A 17,654-nucleotide genomic window follows, 5' to 3' on the forward strand; every position below is an offset into this window, starting at 1 on the left:
TGCACAGCGCTCACCGGACTGACGTTCTCACCTCTGTGAGCTGACGTTGTTTTGTGCTAATGAGATTTCTACTCACTCGTGACCATAAAAGGGAAAACTGATAAAGACCCTGGAGTTTGGAAGTCTGAGGCTATGGATCTTATTGTCATAGACTGGCTCCTATTTGTGACAAATTCATATTCTCAAGGACTGAAAACCCAGCAGTTTCCTTAAATGTCAAAATAAACCTGCTGTTATTTTAAATGCATTAGAAATTCTTTTAAATGGCAAGAATCAGCCTTAAGAGCCTCTTTATTTCAAATTAATGTCATCTAAATGTGAAAGCCTCTGCTTTGTGACTAACAAAAACATTTGCCAATATTCCAATTTAGACAATTTTGCCTTCAGCCAAAAACCAGAAATTTCTTGAGCTGGTAGAGATTTTTAGAGATGCTATCTTGTTCAACTCCTTCATTTCATAAATCAGTAACTGAAGCCTTCTTGAGGCCAAATGCCTTCCAAGTTCCTGGTTAACTAGTTAGTATAGAACCAGGACCAGAATGAGGACTTTCTGACTTCCAACCTTAGGTATTATTTTTGTTGTCATTCAGTCGCTCAGTCGTGTCTGGCTCTTTGTGGACCCATGGACTGCAACATGCCAGGCTTCCCTGTCCTTCATCTCCCAGAGTCTGCTCAAACTCATGTCTATTGAGTCAGTGATGCCATCCAACCATCTCGTCCTCTCTTGTCCCTTTCTTCTCCTGCCTTCAATCTTTCCCAGCATCAGAGTCTTTTCCAATCAGTTGGTTCTTCTCATCAGGTGGCCAAAGTATTGGAGCTTCAGCATCAGTCCGTCCAATGAATATTTAGGGTTGATTTCCTTTAGGATCGAGTGGTTGGATCTCCTTGCTGCCCAAGGGACTCTCAAGAGTCTTCTGCAATACCACAGTTCAAAAGCATCAGTTCTTCTGGACTCAGCCTTCTTTATGGCCCAACTCCCACATCCGTACATGACTACTGGAGAAACCATAGCTTTGACTAGATGGACCTTTGTTGCCAAAGTGATGTCTCTGCTTTTGAATATGCTGTTAGACAATAGAGAGAAGAGATTGCAGTAATGCAGCTTCAGGATAAGGAAGGTTGGCAATTAACAGGAGTGGAACCAGGCAAGAAGAATCCCTCATCCAACCCCCAGCCTTCAGAGGGAGCACGATCCTGCCAACACTGTGATTTTGGACTTCAGCCTCCAGACTGTAAGAGTTTCTGTTGTTGGAGCCATCCAGGTCATGGTACTTTGTTATGGCAGCTGTAAGAAACAAATATATCTAGGAGTCCAGCTCAGTGGATTTGGTGGGAAACGGGAAAACAACAAGATTTCTAGGGATTGAGTGTGTCTCCTATAATCTATTCTGGGGCAGAAAAAGAGAATTCCCGTGCCAATTCCTCAGGGTATAATTAATGCCTCTAAGTATAGGAGAATCATCTAGAAGATGTGTGTGTGTGTGCTACGTCGATTCAGTCATGTCCGACTCCTTGTGACCCCATGGACTGTAGCGCGCCAGGGCTTTGTCCATGGGCTTCCCCAGGCAAGAGCATTGGAGTGGGTTGCCATGTCTTTCTCCAGGGCATCTTCCCGACCCAGGGATCGAACCTGGTCTCTCGCGTCTCCGGCATTGGCAGGGGGGTTCTTTACTACCAAGCCACCTGGGAAGCCTCTACCTCTGGAGGATACTTTTTTATTTTTAGTTGTGGAAGATTCAGGGGGAAAAGGTTTGGAATGTTGTAGGAAGGATACTTGTTAGATGTGAATCTTCACTGAAAGAAGTATTAGGCTACTGTTAGAACCCAAAATAGGATTCTAAAAGTTGGGCATCAATTTTCACAATGAATATATTTAAATGTATCAATATTATAGGACCCCAGTATTTAAAACAATTGTCTGATGAAGTCATATAAGAGAAAGAATAAAGTACTTTGGGAAGAAATATCTATAGTCTAATGTATAGTTTATATACCTAGGTTTTCATATATCCCATTTGCCTGAAATAAAAACCATCTCTACAAAAGAAGAGAGTAGGTCAATTTTAACTAAAGCTTAAAAAAAAATGACAATGCCTATAAACTTTCTTAGGGAAGGTATTTTTGTCTATACTATTCACTGGGGGCGGGGTAAATGATGCCTACATTTAAAAGCTTAATAAATACTTGCTGAATGAATGTCCCAGGTAATTTATACTGTTACCAGAAGTGGTAGGATTCCATGGCCTCAATTTTTTTCTCTAATACTTCATTGTTGTGACAAGAAGAAACACATCTCATTTGTTTCTGTGAGGAATGAGAGAGAGACAAAGAATTAGGGGACAAACAAGCGTGCACTAAGATCTGAAACGTTACCAGGCCGTATGCATAAAGTAGGCTACCTAGAGCCAGGCACAATCTTGATAAGAGCTCATGTGGTAAGTCTGCGAGGCATGGGTGAAGCCTTGGAGAGCTGAGGAGGTGTCACCCTGCCAGTGAGCAGGGAACATGTGGATTCAGGTTGGCTACCCTGGGCCCATTTACTGCACTGAGTAGTTATTTGCTATCGTAGTAAAAGAGAATGAGTAAACAGTGAGCAATCTAGGGACGGTTAACCACTAGTAGCTCAAAGGATATACAAATGTGAAACTATAATTAGATTCCTGTTCATCCTGTACTAACTAATGTATTACATGGTATGTTGCATCTTTCTGAGTTTATTTCTGAACACAGCTGAGAACTTAACAATTCAGACTGAAACCATCCTCTATCAATTCATGCCTCCATTAAGATTCCAACTGCTTGTATTAGAAAAAAAATTCCAAAGATGGCTTCTTTTTATCTTGGATCTAAGGATGCAAACAGGATTAACCTAGATGCAAAACACAGCAAGTCAGTTATCAATCACACAGCATAAAATAAATTGTAACAGAAAAATTGAAAATTACATTCTCTTTTTCTATACTTAGCTGTGAAAATATTTTAACAAGTTGGCATCAGGGTTTGCAACTTTTACATCTGTTGTTTCTCTGGGGGATTATCTTTTCACATTGGAAGTTGTGATTCTTTGAAAAGTGAGGCTTGTTACAACTGTGTATTAGATTGTACACGTGGGACATTTTAGAGGGCTGGGGAGCATCTGTGAGTTACCGTGGTTTCAAGATACTGTCCTAGTCCCCATTCTACTTGTTAAGTAGGAAAAGCTGCGATTTCCTGGGTATCTGGAAAACATTTGCTCTCCACTGAAATCCTTTCCTCATTCAGAGAATTTGTACAGCATGGCTTGGCTCATATGGTCTGGGGGATGTTCCATGATACTAGCAAACTCCAAGTTTCATTGTCATTATCACCATCTTATTATAACTCTGAGGTTCCAGTTGGTCTCGTGTTCAGGGTACTGTCTATGCTTTACGAACTCCTATTTCTTTCTCTCTCCTCTCACCCGCAAGTTCAGTCGCTTTATTGAAGGTTTGGAAGTGGAACCAGGCAGCGGTCCCCAACTTTTTGGGCACCAGGAATGGGTTTCGTGGAAGACAGTTTTTTCATGAACTAGGGCAGGGGTAGGGGGGGTAGATTCGGGATGCTTCAAGGGTATTACATTTACTGGGCACTTTATTTCTAATGCTATTATTAACCAGCTCCACCTCAGATCAGGAGGCATCAGACCCCGGAGGTTGAGGACCCCCAGAACCAGGGACGGGCCACACTGTGGGCCCTGCCCTTCTGCTCCCCCTCTGGTTTTATGCTTTTGGATACAGTGGGATATGATCTCTTGTAGATTATACACACTGTGCCTGAAGTAGTTTCTCCACATAAAAATTATATCCTTCATTCTCCCTCCCTTCATCAAAAGAACAAAAAGGACCCACTGTTTTTGAGGCTGGACTGGACTTCCTTTTTCTTCACCTTGAGATACTTGACCATAATTCACTGCCCCCTATCTCCTCCCAATGTTAGTAACCCTTCACACCACGTCTGGCAGGTAGGTAAGAAGACTCTCCAACCTCTTCCTGCTCCAGTGCTTGGCATACTAAATTTTCTGGCCAATGCTTTTTCTTTAATTTTTTTCCGGGGGAAGTTTTTGATTACATATACCTTCAAGGGGTAAACACAGTTCCTAAAGGACAGAAAGGCAGAGTGGTGGTGACTGTCAAACTGCAGAAGGCCCCCAGCTGATTAAGAACAGCGCTGTAACCCAAGAGGACGTGCATGGACCCTGGGCCAGGGGTGACAGTATCTCTGACTGGAACCAACTCCCCTTGAGCTTATTACCTTAGCTACATAAACATAACTCTAGAAAGCAGATATATGAGAGTTAATGTATATTTCTTAATATGCAAAAAATTAGAGGCTTAGAGGAATCCATGAAGGAACTAAAAAATATACAGAAATGTAAATAGTCCACGTTTTAGTACTGAAATTTAACGTGTTTTTAAAGTTTAACTCAGTTTCATTTGTTTCTGAAAATTTCGTCCAAAGTGAGGTCTGTATTGTTGGACTCCTTAGACTAGGTCAGTTCCCTCATTTTTATTTCTTCCCATGACGCCTGGTGTTTTCCCCTCTTCCACATCCCTCTCACCTGTTGAACCTCTTTGTTTCTAATCTATAAACTCTGTAAAGGCAAGGGCAGTGTCTGATTTATTCCACTGCTGTAACAGACTGCTTGGTATATGTTTATAATTGTTTGTTAAATTAATTGTATTTTATGTCTCTCGGAAAAATTTGCATTCTCCCTAATTTTACAAAAGTAATTCTGAGCTGTTGATTGAATTGAAATGGAATAAACATGTTTCATGAGGCCAAGAGGTAATAATTCAAAAGAAAAATATAAAAAGTCATCTACAGGAATTTCAAGAGTCAAGATAATATTTTTTTGTCCTGTAACTTCTACTCTTCAGTGAAACTGTGTAGATAACCCAAGTACAACTTTCTCTGCCCTTATTAGTTTCTATTATTTCAGCTACAAGTTCCAGTTTTTCTTGCCTCTGTTTCTCTCTCCTTCCTCTTTCCTCAAACCCCCTACCCTCAATTCACCCCCAGGTTTAGTAACTTTATTGATGTTAAGCAGGCCCGCGACTGTTTGCAGCTGCAGAAGTCTTACATGTAAAAATCCAGATTTATGAAACAATACGGAGGAATGGTAATTCCATTAAAAAGGTTTACCAAATTCTTTTAAATAGTAAACTGCTCTAATCCAGCCTACAATATTGTTTTAATCGACAAGAAAGTACAACTTTTTACGGCACGACTAACATTGTGGTCGCAGAATATAATTTTTTCTGAATATTGAAGGAAAAACCAAGGGAAGACGTTAAAAGAGAACACAGGGCCCGGATCTTCTGTCCCACGTGCCTCCACTCCAGCGTTACCTCTGCTTCCCATCGCCTTCTGTGTCCTCAGTCCTTGTGGACCTCAAGCTGAGCAGGGAGAGGGCCCGGTTCTCGGCCGTTCTCCTCACACAGGAGCGGCGGAGGGCCGGGCCGGGGCGGCACGACTGCCTCCGGGCGAGTTCATAGGTGCTGAGGGGAAGACCGAGCGCCCGGACCTTCGTGCCGTCTGGAGTCTGAGCCCTGTCTCAACTAGCGGGGAAAATGAAAGCCTCGGGGAGCAGGAATTGGCGGGTAACTACAAGTTCCCAAACCGACCATCCCTGAGCATCGACTCCAACATCAGAGGGCACCAGACCCACTGTCCGGGGCCCGCGGCGGGCCGCAAGACGGGGAGGTGCTGGAGGATCTCTGGAACTTGTAGTTCGCCACGGCCCCCTCGGGGACGCCCGACCGCGGCCTGGAACTACAACTCCCAGGTGGCATCGCGCGCCGCCCGTCCCTCGGCCCCTCCCCTCTCGGGCCCGCGCAGGAAGCCCCCGGGCCTGGCGGCGCGGCCCCGCCCCCCAACGCCGTCACGCTTGTTTACCCCGAGGCCCCGCCCCGCGCGCCCGCCCGCGGGGTCGCTGTCACGCGGGTAATGCATATTCATGAGGCGCGCCGCCCGCCGGCCTCCCGCCCGGCGCTCCCGGCGCGCGATTAATATTCAATGAGGCCGGCTCGGCGGCTGCCTAGGCGGCGCGAGGCGAGGGGCGGGCCGGGGGCGGTGGCGGCCGGGCGGGCGCGCGGGATGGAACACCGAGACGCCGACGGAGCGCTCCGAGCAGCCACATAATCGCCTGGAACGGCCGCGCGAACGCCACTGGCGGCGCCGCCGCCCCCCGCTCGCTGTGCGCCCGCCGGCCCCCGAACCGGGGCCGCGCCGAGCCCCGCCGCCATGGAGCCCGCGGCCGCGGAGACCCGCGCGGAGGGCAGGGCCGCGGCGGGCGGCCCCGGGCCCGCGCTGACCGCGGCGCCGGGCCGGGCGGGAGGCGCGGCTCGCAGGCGGCGGCGCGGCCCGGCGCCCCTGCCCGCCGCCGGCGGGGCCGCCCCGGGGCCCGGCGCCAGCTCGCTGCTGCTGAGGAGAAGCCGGCTGAAGAGGAACGCGTCCGCCGCCGCCGCCCCGCGCCCCGCCGGCCTCCCCGCCCCCGGCCCGGCCGCGGCGCCGCCGTGCTCGCGGAGCCTGGACCGCCGGGCTCTGCTCCCGCGGCCCCGGCAGATGCTGCCGCTGCAGCCGTCGGACCGGGACTGGGTGCGGCACCAGCTCCAGCGCGGCTGCGTGCACGTCCTCGACCGCCACCCGGCCGCCAGCCGCCTGCGCCCGGTGCTCTGCACGCTGGACACCACGGCCGGCGAGGTGGCCGCCCGCCTGCTGCAGGCGGGCCCCAGGGCCGGCGGAGTGCTGAAGGTGCCGGGCCGGGGCCCCGCGGGGCCGCCGCCCGGGAAGGCCGCGCTGGCCGCCGTCGGGGGGCCGCCGCCGCGCCGCGCCTCCCGCGCCGGCCCCGCGCCCGCGGGCTGCAGCCTGGGCACCCTGCGGGCCCCGGACGGCGCGGGCCCGGCCCCCGAGCCCGAGAGCCCCCGGCCGAGCCCGGGCCCCGAGGGCGCGTCGGGCCGGCCGGATCCCTACTGCTCGTCGTCGTCCGAGGAGCTCGAGGCTGACCCGGGCCAGCCCCGCCTACGCGGCCGCTCTTCTGGCGCCCGGCCGCTCTCCCCGGCCGCCTCCCCACCACCGCCGACGGCCCCGAGAGGCGTCGAGGCCTCGGGCGGCGCCGCCCGCGATCGGCCGGCGGAGGAGAGCCCGGACGGGGACGCGGCGGCCGCGGAGAAGGCGCCCCCGCCGCCCACCCTGTATGTGCAGCTGCACGGGGAGACCGCGCGGCGCCTGGAGGCGGATGAGAAGCCGCTGCAGATCCAGAACGACTACCTCTTCCAGCTGGGCTTCGGGGCGCTGTGGAGGGTGCAGGAGGAGGGCCTGGACTCGGAGGTCGGCTGCCTCATCCGCTTCTACGCAGGTAAGGCGGTCACCTGCACCCGCGCCGCGCGCGCCCTCGGGGCTCTGTTAGCCCTTCGCGGCTCGCGCGGACGACCGGTGGGACCGAGCCGAGCGCTTCCCGCCGCGGGCGCGGGGCAGGCGGCGGGGCCCCGGGTGCACATGCTCCTGAGAGGAGCCCCTCAGTGACAGTGCCGCCTTCGGGCTGCGGGGCTTGGGGTTTCAGGGCAACTTCACGTGCAGTGAAACCAGCGGAGGAAAAGGACCGCGGGAAACGTTCCGGAGCACCCGGCCTGCGTGCGACCGTGCGCGGCCGGCGGCGCCCGCCCCGAGCTCAGTCCGGGTCGGCCGGTGCCCTGCTCCTGCTCCCGGTCCTGTCCTTTACCCACTTGGTCCTCGGTGGAACCCGGCAGCCACGATCCTCTTTAGTGATACTTTTCCTTAGCGCTTCTTGGCTTTATTTCAGTCTCCTCTGCAAGTGTACTTCTTGCATCAGAAGTGGTTTTGCCTATTTCGTTCTCTCAGTTTCTCCCCTCTAACCTTTATAGCCAGAACTGACAATGTGACTTCCAATAGGGATACATAGGGGTCACAGTAGGACTTGGGATTGTCGTCTCTCACTGAGTGTGATCTAAAATCCTCCGCATCCTTTTTCATTTCTAGATTAAAGATCTTAAATTTTTTCATTGGGATAGAATTGATACATTAGATCAAGTTCTTGACCAGGGGTGACTAGTGTTTCTCTTTTAAAGAGTTGGCTGGTGCTAAATTAGGGAGCTGTGGGTCCTGGCTATATATTTGAGCTTAATAAGTTCTTTATGTCCTTTTCCTCTGCTGGTTTGAAGAATCATGTTTTAGTGGCAATGAATTTTATTTAAAACAAGGTTAGTGTAATAGTTAGATAAGAAGTTACATCTTCCCCAAATTTACTAAAGTAGTAAATTACTTCTGCGCTTAGGCTGTAGGTGGTGGTGGAAAGAGAGTCAGGCTTGTAATCGCATCATCTGCAGCCATTCCCTCCAACTTCATGCTTCTGGTCCACTCTTGTGTTGTAGTTGCAGTTTAGCCAGTTTGAATGAAGAGCTCTTTACTCCTACACTGAGATATGCAAGACTGGTAGCATTCCTGGCGAGATGTTCCTTTATGTTTAATTGAGGTTTTTCTGCAATTCACGTGGATTTCTGATGGATTTTGGCCTCATAAAGAAAACCGTATCGTAGTACAATAGCATTTGCAGTACCTGAAGATAATGTCCCAACCGGATGACAAGTCTTTAAAAAGATTATGGCCTAGAAAATAGGTGATTTTTTTTTTTTATAATGTGGGAGCAACAACTAAATTCTCTCTTGCGGCTCACGTAATTTATAAAATACTGTTATTTTATGAAAGCGTTAAATGATAATCATGCTTGGAATGAGTGTTTTGTTAACATGAGAATGGTAAATGCCTGTGTGTGTGTCTGTGTGTGTGTAAAGAAGCAAGGGCTGTGTTAAGCACATTTTGAACATATTGAACATATTTTGCATGGAAAGAGCTCTGCATGCCTCATTTTCCTCATGATTGAGTTGTTGATCATGATAGATGTCCATGGGAAGGGTTTTAGGTGTCCTAGTCATGGCATTTAAATCTTTGATTCCCCTTGATTGTCTCTTCAAGTGTGTCTGAAATGTTCTAAGTGGATGATATACAGGTGTTTTTTTCTTTCTTTTTGTTTTTTAAACTTATCTCGGTGTAAAGTTTACAGATTATCTTTCTGGTTAAATCTCAAATTTCTGGTGTGCACATTTTAATCTTTTTGTTCTGTTCTTCATGAAAAGCAGTAATTGTTACTTCACTCTAAACTTAACTTGCTCTGCTGTAGTATGCACAGCATAAATACATATACCCCTCTGTGTATACGCTTGTAAAGGTAGCTAATAAAATGGGGAAGCCACACATAGCATCCAGCCTATTCTTGAAAATGAAGCCTGTATACAGGAGTCCTAGAAGGAAGGTGCCTGATCAAGATGTCTAATTGCACATTTTATACAAAATTGAGTTTAAGCCAAAGTTAATATATCAAACATCTCTTTTGCTGTTCTTTGCCATAGAACAATCTTGAACCTTTGCAAGGAAATGTAGTTGTTGATGAACAAAAGGGCTTTGTTATAAGGTGGTCTCGCTTATCACAGGAACATTATCAAGACTTCACATGTCATGGAGGTTTGCATTGAGCTGGGAGGAGATTCCCAGAAATTACCCCTTTGGAATGTAGGACACCCAACAAGAAAGTAGTAATTCTTTTCCTCAAGAAGAGAATTAACATTTGTTTCACAGGAGACCCTTTGAGTGGGTGTTTTGTACCACATTTGTTCTTAGAATTTTACATGTAACTTACTTTTAAATTTGTTGCTTTGCATCACTTTGTTTATATGTGTGGCTGGAGTTAAGGATAGACGAGGAAGTTGCCTTTGAAGGCTTCTGAATGTTTTCCTGTATTTAAATTGAGCTCGTTACCTGTTGTTTATATAGTTTGTCTGTTTATCAGTTGCTTTTTTTTTTTAAGAAGCTCTTGTTGGGGAAGACTTCATTCTCTTAGGTCACCTTTCAGTTAAATTTTAGTGTTTATAACTTGGCCCAAGTGATTCTCAAAAAGGCTTTGGAAGCCATTTGTGTTTTTTTTTAATATTTAAATATTTATTTAGGCAAAGTAAAATGAAAGTCTTTAATGAACTGAAAGGCTTTGGACTCAGGGTTCTTTGTGATTGCAGAGCTGTGATAGAAACTTTAGTTTGAAAATCGTTACTGCTCCTCTCAAGAAGCCATGCTCTTAGCTGACTTAAAATGAGAAAAAAATTAATTGTGGCTTTATCCGAAATAACTTGCATGAAGTATTAAGTCTGTTAGGTACATTAACATTTAATTTGCTTTTAAGATCAACCATCTTAAATTTTACTTGACAGAGAGTACATTTAGGTGGAAAAAAAAATTCAAGAATTTATGTTGCTCACCATCGGTAATCAGGCTGTGTTTTGGACTCCCTGGGGGCACCTGAGTCGTTGATCAAGGGCGGTGTTACATGGTATTTCTTTATATTTTTGACTCTCTTCTGCCTTTTTGGGTTAGTCATCTCGCTGTTTCAGCTCAGACTGTGACGGGGAAAGGATGTTGACAGAACAGAGAGCACTCCCACTGTGCCTGGTGAACCTTGGACAGGATATTTTTATGTATGGCTTTCTGGGATTGCTCTGGAAAAGAGACTTCTCACCCGCTCCTATTTCTCTTCCTTTTCTCTTCTGGGAATGATCAGACCTTACATGGTTTCCTATGTGAACTCGAGGCGGGGTGGTTCAGCATTAAGCTGCAATATTGACGAGCAGTGTCTTGCTGCTGTAATCAGAGCGGTGTTGAGTAGCGTGGTAGGACATGTGACACCAGCGTGTGCTTCAGCTCCTTTTAAGAACAAAGGGCTTAACTCTGTTTTTTACATTTATATTTTATACTTGTTTTTGATGTAAAGTGCATGCTGTCTTGTCCTTCATTAACTGTGGTTTGATAACATCTATTAATATGTTGGGTTTATTATCTTCAAAAATCTTAAAAGAGCTTTCACATAAATTATCTCGTGTCCTTTCAGAAGCATTATTAGGGAGGAGTCAGTGTCAATCCTCTTTTCAGACAGAGAAGCTGACTGTAAAGAGTTCTGATTCTTGCTTGTGGTTTTTCAGCTCTTGGCAGAGCTAAGAGAGCATGCCCGTTCTGTCTTAAAATTCATGTCACTTTCCATGAATCGATCTCATTTATGTTTGGATTTTTAACTTGGTTAAAAGCATTCAGGAAATACGCTATTTTTGCTGGTAATGAGGTGATAGTATCCTCTAGTCCCAAGTGGTATTCCTCGTAAAATGTGGACGGCTCTATTTTGATCACGCTGCCTTTACCATGAAGAAGCAAGACTGGACAGTGAGGGGCAATACAGAAGGAGCACGGAAGGGCTCCGAGTGTCCCGGGGCAGATAGTCCTACGTGCATTCAAGTTGGTGTGAAATACAGCTCACCAAATGGTTCTTTATTCTCTTGCTTGAGCATGTCTCAGTTGTTAAACCATAAAATTGTCACTGGCTATAGAGTATTAGCACTTGATCTGAAAAGTGGATAAGTTCTGAAGATGGAGGTGTGACACTTCAGTTCCTTTAAAACATAGCTTTACTTGTAAGTGTCAAAAATAGCTATCATGAAAGATTTGCACAAATCTTTTATTTGAAGTAAACTTATTTGTACTTTAGTGATCAATAGTGCTTTATTAATGTCACTATGCTGTTCAGTTTTTGTAATTTCTGTATTATACAGGGCCAGAGAGTAAGTACTCTCCCTAAGTTTCATAGTTATTCCTAAAATGATGTGTGTGTGTGTGTGTTTTAATTGTAGGGAAAGGAGATGAGTGTAAATAAGTTTATAAAGTTTCTTTTTTGTATCTGTAAGATTGTTAAATGATTGATTTCCCCAAGATTCTTATTATTTTTTAAAGTGTAAGGTGTTTTATTTTGTTGTTCTCTTTCTTTATAGAATGCTGAACTTGATTTCTTGGTAACATAGCATTTATTGAGGTTGTGTATGATCCAAGGCTCGTATAATACCTGGCACTTTAGTTTAAACATTTGTTGAGTTGAATCTGTGAATTTTGTGAAGCAGCTGATGGTGTGTGTCCTGAATCTTCGGCTTTCCTTCCTGTTTCCCCAGGGATTGTGTTAAATGCACACACACATCTCTCCCAGGACACAGCCCTCTCCCAGGACACACACACCCACACCCACACACCCCTGCCTACTTACCTGCCTACCTCCCAGGGCAGGAGATTGGAGGTGTTAATACCTTCATGTGAATGAAGCTCTGTGTGGATTTTGAGATCCTCTCTCAAAGTTTTCTTAAGAGTTAAGGTGTGCCCCCCTCCTTTTCACAGGCATCTCTTACCTCAACTTTGAGATGAATTTAATGAGGCATCTATCAAATGAGGCGTCTGAGATTTAATGATTTGGTTATGTGCCAGGGTTGAACACGGTTCAGTCTACCTGGACAGGAGAAGGGTTTAATTGTGCTGTGACAGTTGAGAGACCCTGAAGCCACTCAGTAGAAAAGCCTTTTCTTTAAAGATGCTGACATTTTGAAAAAGAGAAAGAAATGTTATTAAAACGTCCAAAATAGTCCGGGTAAATTAAGCCTTTTTTTTTTTTTTTTCCTCTGAAAGTCTCACCTTCTAAAACCTACTGCACTCCAGGCTTCAGGGACAGCACTGACGAGAGGTTTTGAGTCTGGCTTCAGGTCCCTGTGCTTCTTGGGCAGGCTTTTATACTTGCCTTTGGTTTTCTAAAGACAGTAGAGTTAAAGTAAAACCAAAGAAAATTGACCATATGGATTCTTTAGACGTATTAGCTGCTTATAACCTAAGTCTGTGTGACTGGTTGTTATGAAACTTCCTCTCTAGGCTTTGGAAAGTTTTCATAAATTGAAATTCCGGGGCCTGGAAAAAATAGACTTTAATGATAGTTTGATTAAAGAACATTAGGATATTTGGTCAACTAAGAAATAGCAGCTCTTTCAAGTTATGTGATAATTGTACTTTATAATCAAGAATAGTAATGGTTACTGGATTACTGAAGGGTAATTACATGTCAATTTAGAGGTAGAATGGTTTTGTTTTATATATATATATAAAATACATGCCTGGTATGCCTTTTAGTATGTTAAATGAAGCAAAGCAGAACCATCCCATAATGCCACATTAATGCTGAAATGTTTCCCTGTTGTATTTTTACATTTGAGATTGCTTTAATACATTGTAAAATGTATTAATAATAAAGTGTCTTACTAAGGTACAAGTCCAGTGACTTCAGAGTTTGGGACTTAGAAGTTCTATTGGAGTGAAATATTTTGGTTATACATTATACATATGTTGTAAGTTTGTAGATGTTGATACTTTAGCAAAACAAAAAAAAATCCAGAATTTAAAAAGCTGTTTATTTGACGGCATCAGGCCTTCGTTGTAGTACGGAAGATGTTCATCACATCATATGAAATCCTGTGGTAGGCACGTGGGCTCCGTTGCCCTGTGGCACGTGGGATCTGAGTTCCCGCCCAGGGATCAAAGCCCCGTCCACTGCACCGCAGAGCAGGCTCTTAACCACTGGATCACCGAGGAAGTCCCCCGGATCCAGGATTTTTGACATGTATTTTCTGAAATGAAGCTTGTTAGAAGTAAATTTGGAGAAGGAAATGGCAACCCACTCCAGTGTTCTTGCCTGGAGAATCCCAGGGACGGCGGAGCCTGGTGGGCTGCCGTCTATGGGGCTGCACAGAGTCGGACACGACTGAAGCGACTCAGCAGCAGCAGCAGCAGCAGCAGCAGCAGCAGAAGTAAATTAGTCCCCCTAATGTTACACGAAAGCATTTGGTTGATACTTGAATAAAATTTGCAATAATTTTGTTTTGGACAGTGTCAATAATGAATGGGAAAAACTAGAAATTTGAGATAATTTGAATTGGTTGATTTTTTTGTCCCGCCTCCCCCGCCCCACGTTCTTTTCAAGCAGGAAGAATTTCGTGCTTGTTGGTGTCTGGTTCTGCTGGCTTGCACATCTGATGAAGAGCAGGTGGAGAGTGTGTTTTCATGTGTCTCCCTCCATTAGTAATATGTTAGAACGTTTGAGTTTTCTTTCAGATACCAGGCATGCTTTTAGATACAGCGAAAGAAAGTACAAACTGTATTTGTTTCCACTGCCTATTTAATAATTATCTGGGTTTTACAGTCAGCTCACTCCTGACACATGGTCCAAAGAGTGTGATTCTATGAACAGAACCAGTTTTTGACTTTTATTGTCATGTATGAGAAATACATCCTTAAGGAATTGTTTCTTTGTTTCTAACCATATATTGGGAGAGCTTTTTGGGTATACTTTAGCACCTGAATGGGCTTCCCTGGTAAGTGGGGCTGGGCTTCCCTGGTGGCTCAGACAGTAAAGAGTCTGCCTGCAGTGTGGGAGACCCAGGTTCTATCCCCGGGTTGGGAAGATCCCCTGGAGAAGGGAATGGCAACCCACTCCAGTATTCCTGCCTGGAGAGTCGCATGGACGGAGGAGCCTGGGGGGCTACAGTCCATGGGATCGCAAAGAGTCAGACATGAGTGAGTGGCGGACACTGCTCGTACTGGAATGGGGGCCACGTCTTAGGGCTTCGGAGTTTGGCTGCTGTGACCTGAGCTGGGGTCTTTAGTTTAGAGAAACAAGTCTGAGTGGGGAAGCTCGCTGTGCCTGTGGGCATCTATTTTAACCTGCCCTGGGCTCCGAGCTCCTCCTCAGTGAGTGAGGAGCCTGGGGTAGAGTAGGGTATGATCTCTTCCAGCTCCTAACATCCTGGGGCTCCGTTGGAGGGTCTGTCCTTCAGATTAGAAGGGCTAAATGTTGTCGTTGTGTTAAGTTCTCTAACCCTATCTCTCATTGGAGAAGGAAATGGCAACCCACTCCGGTGTTCTTGCCTGGAGAATCCCAGGGATGGGGGAGCCCAGTAGGCTGCCATCTTTGGGGTCGCACAGAGTCGGACACGACTGAAGCGACTTAGCAGCAGCAGCAACCCCTATCTTTGGGTTTAAAAACAGCGGAACCCCCTGCCTTTTGTCATGGAGAAAGGAACGTCCTTGGACCTAATGCAGTCAGCCTGAGGTTGCCAGCCAAAGCAGAGAACCTTTCTGGAGTAGATTAGGACCAGTGACTGGACAGACAGCATGGGGTCGCCCTCTGCCTGCCGGCCCTAGTCTCCAAGTAGGAAGTAGGAGCATACGAGATACTCGTTTATCCCGAGGACAAGTTTTATATGGAAATCAATCTATGGAGTCCGTTAGTTCCTCAGAGATGACTGTTCCTTTCTTACTGTTGGAAAGGGAACTTTGTCAAGCGCAGAAGTACGACGGGTGAAAACACATGCCTCCGGCCTGTGTCCTCCAGATCTGAAACGGGGGGCGTTTCTCTGGATAGTCTCTGAGACGGCACGTGGCCGAGGGAGCTGATGTGCAGTTTTATGCGATAAGCTGAGCCTCTCCTTGGGGGAAGAAGTGACACCTCTGGAGTTGGAGGAGACGTGTACTCTTCCTTACACACGTGTGTACACGATACACGCACACACGTTTTCCATTGAGTGTGGGGGGAATAATGGGAGGTGGTGGGTATATTTGTGGGTTGAAGGGCGTGGGTGGGGTAGATAGTCTTGGAGGGGGATCTCCATTTAAAAAATTACAGTCCTTAATTATGTAGGTCTCTTTCCCCCATGTTTTAGTTGGTGACTTATTTCTCTTGTGAATGGTGTTTTCATGTCCCTTGTCCCTTTTCTATTTGTTGCTTGTGTTTTTCCTTCTGCCTTACAGATTTGCTTCTGGGGAGGGTATAGCTAGGGAAACCAACTTTGTTTTGCAGGTCGCTGCTTTCTTTGTCTGTTGGTGCTTTTACGTCAGTCTTTTCCTCTAGGTATTCAGGCTTCTGTGTCATGCATAGGAAGGCCTCCCCATCCTAAAATTTAAGAGGGGTGGGCAGGTTTAAAACAAATTTCCCGTATTTTCCTGTGGTATTTTATAGTTTTGTTTATTTCAGCCTATGTTGTTTAAGAAAGGAAGTAGGAGCGAACAAGCTGTCCACACACCTTTTATTGGAGAATAGAGTATTTCATTAGTGACTTAAACTGTCACTTTTCCTCAGTTGATGTTTTTTGTTTTTTAACTGATAGACATCTATATCATTCTTACGATGTGCTAGGCACTGTGTTAAGTGCTTTATAAATACGAGCTCATTTAACCCTCATAACAACCCAGGGAGGCGGACAGTGTTGCCACCGGAGGGTTACAGGTAGACTGAGTTAATAGAGCGGTTTATTTAGTACCCAGGGAGGCGGACAGTGTTACCACCGGAGGGTTACAGGTAGACTGAGTTAATAGAGCGGTTTATTTAGTACCCAGGGAGGCGGACAGTGTTGCCACCGGAGGGTCACAGGTAGACTGAGTTAATAGAGCGGTTTATTTAGTACTCGGGGAGGCGGACAGTGTTACCACCGGAGGGTTACCGGTAGACTGAGTTAATAGAGCGGTTTATTTAGTACCCAGTGAGGCGGACAGTGTTACCACCGGAGGGTCACAGGTAGACTGAGTTAATAGAGCGGTTTATTTAGTACTCGGGGAGGCGGACAGTGTTACCACCGGAGGGTCACAGGTAGACTGAGTTAATAGAGCGGTTTATTTAGTACCCAGGGAGGCGGACAGTGTTACCACCGGAGGGTCACAGGTAGACTGAGTTAATAGAGCGGTTTATTTAGTACTCGGGGAGGCGGACAGTGTCACCACCGGAGGGTCACAGGTAGACTGAGTTAATAGAGCGGTTTATTTAGTACCCAGGGAGGCGGACAGTGTTACCACCGGAGGGTCACAGGTAGACTGAGTTAATAGAGCGGTTTATTTAGTACCCAGGGAGGCGGACAGTGTTGCCACCGGAGGGTTACCGGTAGACTGAGTTAATAGAGCGGTTTATTTAGAACTCGGGGTAAATACGAGCTCATTTAACCCTCATAAGAACCCAGGGAGGCGGACAGTGTTGCCACCGGAGGGTTACAGGTAGACTGAGTTAATAGAGCGGTTTATTTAGTACCCAGGGAGGCGGACAGTGTTGCCACCGGAGGGTTACCGGTAGACTGAGTTAATAGAGCGGTTTATTTAGAACTCGGGGTAAATACGAGCTCATTTAACCCTCATAAGAACCCAGGGAGGCGGACAGTGTTGCCACCGGAGGGTTACAGGTAGACTGAGTTAATAGAGCGGTTTATTTAGTACCCAGGGAGGCGGACAGTGTTACCACCGGAGGGTTACAGGTAGACTGAGTTAATAGAGCAGTTTATTTAGTACCCAGGGAGGCGGACAGTGTTGCCACCGGAGGGTCACAGGTAGACTGAGTTAATAGAGCGGTTTATTTAGTACCCAGGGAGGCGGACAGTGTTACCACCGGAGGGTTACAGGTAGACTGAGTTAATAGAGCAGTTTATTTAGTACCCAGTGAGGTGGACAGTGTTACCACCGGAGGGTTACAGGTAGACTGAGTTAATAGAGCGGTTTATTTAGTACCCAGGGAGGCGGACAGTGTCACCACCGGAGGGTCACAGGTAGACTGAGTTAATAGAGCGGTTTATTTAGTACTCGGGGTAAATACGAGCTCATTTAACCCTCATAACAACCCAGGGAGGCGGACAGTGTTACCACCGGAGGGTTACAGGTAGACTGAGTTAATAGAGCGGTTTATT

General features: G+C 46.6%; 1 protein-coding gene and 1 long non-coding RNA gene across 2 annotated transcripts in view; one reads left to right on the forward strand and one right to left on the reverse strand.

The window, feature by feature from the left end:
* Positions 1-993: 993 nt before the first annotated feature.
* On the reverse strand, positions 994-5,732 carry LOC113882900. Its single transcript, XR_003508472.1, has 3 exons — positions 5,367-5,732; positions 2,222-2,304; positions 994-1,285 (listed from the first exon to the last, which is right to left on the reverse strand). It is a non-coding gene; the product is annotated as an uncharacterized LOC113882900 (long non-coding RNA).
* Positions 5,733-6,261: 529 nt separating this feature from the next.
* PHLPP1 (PH domain and leucine rich repeat protein phosphatase 1) overlaps positions 6,262-17,654 on the forward strand; it is a 232,065-nt gene continuing 220,672 nt past the window's right edge. The window contains exon 1 of the mRNA XM_027525964.1: positions 6,262-7,375. Within this exon, the coding sequence (XP_027381765.1) occupies positions 6,262-7,375 (1,114 nt within the window). The remainder of the gene's footprint in view (positions 7,376-17,654) is intronic.

Source organism: Bos indicus x Bos taurus, chromosome 24 (genome assembly GCF_003369695.1).
Source record: "Bos indicus x Bos taurus breed Angus x Brahman F1 hybrid chromosome 24, Bos_hybrid_MaternalHap_v2.0, whole genome shotgun sequence".
Taxonomy (NCBI): domain Eukaryota; kingdom Metazoa; phylum Chordata; class Mammalia; order Artiodactyla; family Bovidae; genus Bos; species Bos indicus x Bos taurus.